Source organism: Lytechinus variegatus, chromosome 2 (genome assembly GCF_018143015.1).
Source record: "Lytechinus variegatus isolate NC3 chromosome 2, Lvar_3.0, whole genome shotgun sequence".
Taxonomy (NCBI): domain Eukaryota; kingdom Metazoa; phylum Echinodermata; class Echinoidea; order Temnopleuroida; family Toxopneustidae; genus Lytechinus; species Lytechinus variegatus.
Window position 1 is genome coordinate 52195893 of NC_054741.1, and position 8705 is coordinate 52204597.

The following is an 8705-nucleotide window of genomic DNA, read 5'->3' on the forward strand; positions in this document are numbered from 1 at the left end:
CAATCCATATTTTAATTTTGTTAAAATATATATCTTTTGGAGACCCCAAAGTGGCAAAACTGCATTTCCCCGGCATTCCCGCTACTTTACAAAACCAGTTTGACTTGTATTATCTATCAGATGTTGTTTGAAGGTTTGCATGGTGGCATGTACAATTGCTGATGTGGTTTACGGTACACCATGTGGAGTGTTATAGAAGCAGTGGATAGAAGAAGAGAGGAAGTGGATAGGCGAGAAAGTGGAGATTTTGAGAATAGAGTATTCTTTCTTGAGAATAGTCCTGAAAAGGACTGTAAACCAGAAGGAATGTTGAGTGAGAACAGCTTGAGTAGTAGAGCTGATGAGGAGATGCTGGCTTGCGTCGGCGGGTAGAGATGATGAGTAGTAGAGAGACTCGACGTTTCGGACAGGTTGACTGTCCGTCTTCAGGAGTGAGTGTTCGCTCGGCGTGCGGCGGTACTTATGGCGTGCGTGCGGACGTGGGGGAAAGCTCTAGGCCGGCGGTCACGGCGGGTTGACGTCGTAGGTGGCGCTCTGTGTGTGGGTCGGCGGTTTTTGGCGGGAAACGAGTGGGCGTCGTATGCGGACGTGGTGAGTAGACGGCGGCGTGAGTTACGGCGGCGTGTGTGTGTGTCGGCGGTGTGTACATCAATGGTGGCGTTCTGTGCGTGTTGGTCGGCGGACTCGTCGGGTGAGCTTCGGCGGGAGTGAGTGGGTGGCCTGGTGTACGGATGAGGTGTTGGGTCGTCGGCGGAGGTTGTAGCGAGGTGTCGGTGGCGGTGGTGTGTGTGTCGGCGGAGTCCCTGGTTGAGTTGGTGATGCAATCGGACTGCTGTGTTGGGTAGGAGGGCTCGGTGGAGTGACGGTGGACGGCTGGTTGTTTGTGGATTGGTTAGAAGTTTGATGGTGACGTAGGATTGGGTGCCAGATGCTGTTGATGTGGAGGCCAGGGTCTTGAGGCACAGTGTTGTGTTGATGTATCTCAATGGCTTCCCTGACCCTTCTGGTATTCCAGTGCCGGATGTTGGTGATTAGGTGGCTCCTTTCCCATTCTATGCGGTGATTCTCTTGTTGTGCGTGCTTGACGATGGCGGATCGGTCCCAGTCGCTGCGTCGGTGGTGGGTCTTGTGTTCCTTGAGTCTGGTGTCGAAGTCTCGGCCGGTTTCCCCAATGTAGACTTTACCGCAGTCGCAGGGGATCTTGTAGACGCCTGGTTGTTTGTTGGATGGGTGCTTGTCCTTATGAGAGTGAAGGATGGAGTGTAGTTTTCGAGAGGATTGGTGTCTGACGAGGATGTTGGCAGAGTGAAGGATGCGTTGTAGTCGGTGTGAAGTCTTGCCGATGTAGGGTAGTACTATGGTGGCGACGGGCTTGGTTTCGGATGGGTTTTCGGTGCTGTCGGTGCTGGGTTGATGGTTGGTTGAGTCTTGATCCTTCTTCTGGGGTAGTGGTTGATGGTGGTGAGTGCATTGGTCACGTGCTTGAGTTCTTGATGTAAGTGTGCCTTGTCGCTGAGTTGGTGGGCTCGTCTGATGAGTGTGTTGGCGACTGATTGGTGGATGGACGGGTGGTGGTGTGAGCGGAAGTTGAGGTAGCGGTCTGTGTGGGTAGGTTTCCGGTACACCTGGTGAGATGGGAATCCAGACGGTGTCTTAGTGATGAGAACGTCTAGAAATGGAATTGAGTTGTCGCGTTGGGTCTCCATGGTGAACTTGATGCTGGGGTGCTGGTTGTTGAGGTGGTTGAGAAACTGGTGAAGGTCGGGTGTGCTGTGCGGCCAGATGACAAAGGTGTCGTCGACGTAGCGGAGCCAGAGTGAAGGAGGTTTGTCCGCAGTCTTGAGTGCTTGGTGCTCAAAGTGTTCCATGAAGATGTTAGCGATGATTGGTGAGAGAGGTGACCCCATGGCTGCTCCTTGTAGTTGTTTGTAGTAGTTGTTGCGCCATTTGAAGGAGTTGGAGTTGAGACAGGTGAGGAGGAGGTCGTGGATCTGGTCTGGTGTGAGATTGGTTCTGGATGCTAGGTCTGAGTCGGTGATCAGGCGTTGCTTGATGATGTCACATGCTTGGTCTACAGGTACGCTGGTGAAGAGGGAGACGACATCAAAGCTGACGAGTGTGTCGGAGGGCCGGATCTTGGTTTTGGAGATGACGTCTATGAAGTGCTTGGAGTTGGTGACATGGTGCTGGGTCTGGCCTACGAGTGGTTGGAGGATGTTGGCCAGATGGCGTGCTGTGTTGTAGCAGGGTGACCCACGAGTGGAGATGATAGGGCGGAGAGGAGTGTTAGGCTTGTGTATCTTGGGTTGTCCGAATAAGATAGGTGACTTGGCTGAAGACGATCTGAGTTGGAAGTAGAGTGCCTTGGGTAGTGCATCGGATCGGTGTAGGGTCAGCAGTTGTTGGTTGATTTTCCTTTCGTTGGCCTGAGTTGGGTCTCTGTTGAGTTTGGAGTAGGTGTCCTTGTCTTGGAGAATCTCTTCGATCTTGTCATCGTATGCGTCTTGGTCCATGATAACGGTGGCGTTGCCCTTGTCAGCCTGAAGGATGTGAATGGCTTGGTTACGTCGGAGGTCCTGGATAGCAGAGCGTTCGTCTTTGGATAGGTTCTGTTTAGGTGGCTTGGCGTCGGAGAGGGCATTGGTTACCTTGAGTCTGATTGCGTTGGCGGCCTCTTTGGAGAGAAAGCGGAGCTTGGGTTCGACTTGCTGTACGATGTCGGAGAAAGGGATCTTCTTAGGAGCTACGGCGAAGTTGAGTCCGAGAGAGAGTACTTTGTGTTCGGCTTGGGTAAGTTGGTGTCGGCTAAGGTTGATTACGGTATCCTTGGTTGCTTCGGTCGAAGGTTGTTGGTTGGCTTGCGTAGGCTTGCGGGAGTAGAGTCGGTCGAACTTGTTGATTTGCTTGAGCTTGGTGGACTGGAAGGTTTTGCGAGATGTGTAGTCGTTGAATGCCTGAACTTTATCTAGATCGTCTGGTTTGAGTCGTCGGCTAAGTTGAGTTTGAGTAGAAGAGATGCTTCTAATCCTGCACCAAGCCAGCTTAGACCTCACTCGCGAACGTATCGCACGCACCCGACACCAACTCCACGATCTAAACTCAAGCATCTCTTCTACTCAAACTCAACTTAGCCGACGACTCAAACCAGACGATCTAGATAAAGTTCAGGCATTCAACGACTACACATCTCGCAAAACCTTCCAGTCCACCAAGCTCAAGCAAATCAACAAGTTCGACCGACTCTACTCCCGCAAGCCTACGCAAGCCAACCAACAACCTTCGACCGAAGCAACCAAGGATACCGTAATCAACCTTAGCCGACACCAACTTACCCAAGCCGAACACAAAGTACTCTCTCTCGGACTCAACTTCGCCGTAGCTCCTAAGAAGATCCCTTTCTCCGACATCGTACAGCAAGTCGAACCCAAGCTCCGCTTTCTCTCCAAAGAGGCCGCCAACGCAATCAGACTCAAGGTAACCAATGCCCTCTCCGACGCCAAGCCACCTAAACAGAACCTATCCAAAGACGAACGCTCTGCTATCCAGGACCTCCGACGTAACCAAGCCATTCACATCCTTCAGGCTGACAAGGGCAACGCCACCGTTATCATGGACCAAGACGCATACGATGACAAGATCGAAGAGATTCTCCAAGACAAGGACACCTACTCCAAACTCAACAGAGACCCAACTCAGGCCAACGAAAGGAAAATCAACCAACAACTGCTGACCCTACACCGATCCGATGCACTACCCAAGGCACTCTACTTCCAACTCAGATCGTCTTCAGCCAAGTCACCTATCTTATTCGGACAACCCAAGATACACAAGCCTAACACTCCTCTCCGCCCTATCTTCTCCACTCGTGGGTCACCCTGCTACAACACAGCACGCCATCTGGCCAACATCCTCCAACCACTTGTAGGCCAGACCCAGCACCATGTCACCAACTCCAAGCACTTCATAGACGTCATCTCCAAAACCAAGATCCGGCCCTCCGACACACTCGTCAGCTTTGATGTCGTCTCCCTCTTCACCAGCGTACCTGTAGACCAAGCATGTGACATCATCAAGCAACGCCTGATCACCGACTCAGACCTAGCATCCAGAACCAATCTCACACCAGACCAGATCCACGACCTCCTCCTCACCTGTCTCAACTCCAACTCCTTCAAATGGCGCAACAACTACTACAAACAACTACAAGGAGCAGCCATGGGGTCACCTCTCTCACCAATCATCGCTAACATCTTCATGGAACACTTTGAGCACCAAGCACTCAAGACTGCGGACAAACCTCCTTCACTCTGGCTCCGCTACGTCGACGACACCTTTGTCATCTGGCCGCACAGCACACCCGACCTTCACCAGTTTCTCAACCACCTCAACAACCAGCACCCCAGCATCAAGTTCACCATGGAGACCCAACGCGACAACTCAATTCCATTTCTAGACGTTCTCATCACTAAGACACCGTCTGGATTCCCATCTCACCAGGTGTACCGGAAACCTACCCACACAGACCGCTACCTCAACTTCCGCTCACACCACCACCCGTCCATCCACCAATCAGTCGCCAACACACTCATCAGACGAGCCCACCAACTCAGCGACAAGGCACACTTACATCAAGAACTCAAGCACGTGACCAATGCACTCACCACCATCAACCACTACCCCAGAAGAAGGATCAAGACTCAACCAACCATCAACCCAGCACCGACAGCACCGAAAACCCATCCGAAACCAAGCCCGTCGCCACCATAGTACTACCCTACATCGGCAAGACTTCACACCGACTACAACGCATCCTTCACTCTGCCAACATCCTCGTCAGACACCAATCCTCTCGAAAACTACACTCCATCCTTCACTCTCATAAGGACAAGCACCCATCCAACAAACAACCAGGCGTCTACAAGATCCCCTGCGACTGCGGTAAAGTCTACATTGGGGAAACCGGCCGAGACTTCGACACCAGACTCAAGGAACACAAGACCCACCACCGACGCAGCGACTGGGACCGATCCGCCATCGTCAAGCACGCACAACAAGAGAATCACCGCATAGAATGGGAAAGGAGCCACCTAATCACCAACATCCGGCACTGGAATACCAGAAGGGTCAGGGAAGCCATTGAGATACATCAACACAACACTGTGCCTCAAGACCCTGGCCTCCACATCAACAGCATCTGGCACCCAATCCTACGTCACCATCAAACTTCTAACCAATCCACAAACAACCAGCCGTCCACCGTCACTCCACCGAGCCCTCCTACCCAACACAGCAGTCCGATTGCATCACCAACTCAACCAGGGACTCCGCCGACACACACACCACCGCCACCGACACCTCGCTACAACCTCCGCCGACGACCCAACACCTCATCCGTACACCAGGCCACCCACTCACTCCCGCCGAAGCTCACCCGACGAGTCCGCCGACCAACACGCACAGAACGCCACCATTGATGTACACACCGCCGACACACACACACGCCGCCGTAACTCACGCCGCCGTCTACTCACCACGTCCGCATACGACGCCCACTCGTTTCCCGCCAAAAACCGCCGACCCACACACAGAGCGCCACCTACGACGTCAACCCGCCGTGACCGCCGGCCTAGAGCTTTCCCCCACGTCCGCACGCACGCCATAAGTACCGCCGCACGCCGAGCGAACACTCACTCCTGAAGACGGACAGTCAACCTGTCCGAAACGTCGAGTCTCTCTACTACTCATCATCTCTACTCGCCGACGCAAGCCAGCATCTCCTCATCAGCTCTACTACTCAAGCTGTTCTCACTCAACATTCCTTCTGGTTTACAGTCCTTTTCAGGACTATTCTCAAGAAAGAATACTCTATTCTCAAAATCTCCACTTTCTCGCCTATCCACTTCCTCTCTTCTTCTATCCACTGCTTCTATAACACTCCACATGGTGTACCGTAAACCACATCAGCAATTGTATTATCTAATTGGAAAACACAGATGTATGAGACATCAGACAACATGATTCTTGAAAAAAAAATATTTTTGTTTATTTAAGCCAACGGGAGCCTTTCGAATTTACCCCATCCCCTCTCCGTATTTCGACTTTAAATACAAAAAATATCTTGTTTTAAAGCCATCGGCAAGGCAAATTGCGTTTTTTTTGTTATAATAAAGCAACTTTTATATCTTACATTCATCATTATTGATATTATTATAATTATTATTAATATTATTGTTATTATAATTATTATTATTATTGTTATTATTATTATTACTATTATTGTTCGGCCGTTTGTAATAGTGCTCTAGCACAGTAAAGGCTGTAACCCAACAGGAGCATGCCTAGGATACCCTTTCCCTTTTTGGTTTTATGTATTAAAAAATAGTTTATTGTCTTTAGAACTCTTAAAAGATTACTTTTGTTTGTACTGATACCTTGGAATAGATTGAGGAGAAAATACTCTTCAATTGACATGTAGAGGAGCTGTGGTAAATTGAAGAACAGCCACACGGCCCTTTATTGATTCCACTCTATGTTGAATTTAAATATTTTGAGAGCCCAATCGGAAGAAAGATACATTTTTTCTCAGTGACGTACCGTGGGCCACGGCAATGGCAAAAAAATCGAGTCACTTAGGGAGCGAAGCGCGCTAAGTTTTTAGGTATACTGACCTAATAGAAACATTTTAAGGACATGCAGTGCTATTAAACAGATATGTATCTCACTAATTGAATAATGTGAGCGCGAAGCGCGAGCTGAAAATTTTTGATATTCAGACCTAAAAAGGGACATTATAAGCAATTTTTTGTCATCATGATATGTACCTGCCTCGCTATACAATGCGAAGCGCGAGCTGAAATTTTCGTATATATTGACCCAAAATGGGGAATATATTTTAGGAATCCATTAAGATTATACATATCTCAGCAAAGTCATCTAATGCTAGTACCAACCTTTGTTGATTTTGTTACAATTACATATAAACACATTAAGCATTTTTTGGAGACATGGTAATCATGATTATCATACGCATCTCACTAATCAAATACTGCGAGCGCGAAGCGCGAGCTGAAAATTTCGGAAATTCAGACCTAAAGAGGGGCATTCTAAGTCTTGTTTGTTTGCAGGAATTCACTAAGACTGTACGTATTTCATTAACCAAATGATGCGAGCGCGAAGCGCGAGCTGAAAATTTTTGATATTGAGATCAGAAAACTAGACATTTTAAGGACTGATTTTAGAAATTCATTGAAGAGTAGACATCTCACCAAATAACTAATGCGAACGTTAGCACGGACAGGAAATGTTTTCTATTAGACCTTAAATAGGGCAATCAATTTAAGTAGTCATAAAAAAGAGCAAATGTCACTACATGAAAAAATTATGACTTGAATTGCGAGGTAATGTATTTGGTGTACAGTATTGATTTGAAAACAGGAGGTTTTAGTACATCAGGATTATTTATCTCTTTAAACGGTCTATGCGAGCACCAGGAACAATAAAGTCATAGGCCCTGTGAGCAAATAATGTTTCATAAAGTTTGAAAAAAATGCTTTTTCATGTAATATAACATAATTATAATATAATATAACATTTATAATGAACATAATTTCTTCTTTCCCCACTACGTTTCTCTTCCTTTCTCCCGCTTTTTCTTCATTCCCCCCCCCCCTTTTTTTGGCCAGCCGATTGGGGGGCACGTGCCCCCCCCCCCATGCCCCCCGTAGTTACGCCACTGTTTCTACTACACACAGTAAAGCCTCTTTGCGTTCTCCTCTTGAAAAAAAAAACACAGAAGGCATTGTTTTATTTCTCATAATATAAGTTCGTGCACGTGACGGTGGCCTGTCGAAGTTGCCAAAAACCGTTTATTTTGTTTTGACAATATATATTTAGAATATCGTCTAAATGAAGCCCTCATCTGGAAAAGGGCACTTATTAAAGGCAGCATCTACATTATATAGAGGAGGCCTTGGCACTTGGAAGAGGCTGAAGCTTGTTTGATTTCTTGGGACCAAAATTTTACATTGAACCTTTTTAGTTTTTCAAATTTACATCAATAAATTTTACAGGAAATAAACAAAAAGGATTGCACTACAAAATGATTTTTGGGGGTAACGTTTCTTTTCTTTTTCGTTTTGTCACATCTGCCGGAATTCCGGGGGTGCTATCTATCGAGAATAACACACGCAGCACATTTTGCTTGTCAAATATATTTTCGTCAAAATGACCTTTAATTTTTAGGTAATAGCGTTTCATTTTTTTGCTTGTCAAATTTTCCAGACCCTTGTCCCCCCTACCTTTTGGGAGAAATTCCCGCCCCTGATACAAACAAAAGTAATCTTTTAAGAGTTCTAAAGACAATAAACTATTTTTGAATACATAAAACCAAAAGGGAAAAGGGTATCCTAGGCATGCTCCTGTTGGGTTATAGCCTGTACTGTGCTAGAACATTATTACAAACTGCAGAACAATAATAATAATAATAACATTAATAATATTATTAATATAGATAAATATGAAATATAGATATAAAAGTTGCTTTATTATACCAAAAACGCAACTTGCCTTGCCGGTGGTTTTTAAACACGATATTTTTTTTATTTAGTGTCGAAATACAGAGAGAGGATGGAGTAAATTCGGAGGGCTCCCGTGGACGTATAGGCTTAAATAATAAAAAAAAACTATCTTCAGGAAACATGTTCACT

The 8705-nt window shown here is 47.1% G+C and overlaps 2 protein-coding genes across 2 annotated transcripts; one reads left to right on the forward strand and one right to left on the reverse strand.

Moving 5' to 3' along the window:
• Nucleotides 1-967: 967 nt before the first annotated feature.
• LOC121408334 lies at nt 968-3010 on the reverse strand. The gene has a single exon (XM_041599765.1). The coding sequence runs from the start codon at nt 2511-2513 to the stop codon at nt 1356-1358; it is 1158 nt and encodes a 385-aa protein (XP_041455699.1). The 5' UTR covers nt 2514-3010; the 3' UTR covers nt 968-1355.
• Nucleotides 3011-3015: 5 nt separating this feature from the next.
• Nucleotides 3016-5474, forward strand: LOC121406854. Its single transcript, XM_041597726.1, has 2 exons — nt 3016-4644; nt 4683-5474. Exons 1-2 carry the CDS (start codon nt 3016-3018, stop codon nt 5472-5474), a joined length of 2421 nt encoding a protein of 806 aa, XP_041453660.1.
• The last annotated feature ends 3231 nt before the right edge of the window (nt 5475-8705 follow it).

Bases quoted from the DNA above. Each gene is read 5' to 3' on its own strand.
- LOC121408334 (XM_041599765.1), bottom strand. From the start codon at position 2,513: ATGGACCAAGACGCATACGATGACAAGATCGAAGAGATTCTCCAAGAC.
- LOC121406854 (XM_041597726.1), top strand. From the start codon at position 3,016: ATGCTTCTAATCCTGCACCAAGCCAGCTTAGACCTCACTCGCGAACGT. The intron at 4,645-4,682 runs GTGACCAATGCA...CCACTACCCCAG, and splicing joins TACATCAAGAACTCAAGCAC to AAGAAGGATCAAGACTCAAC.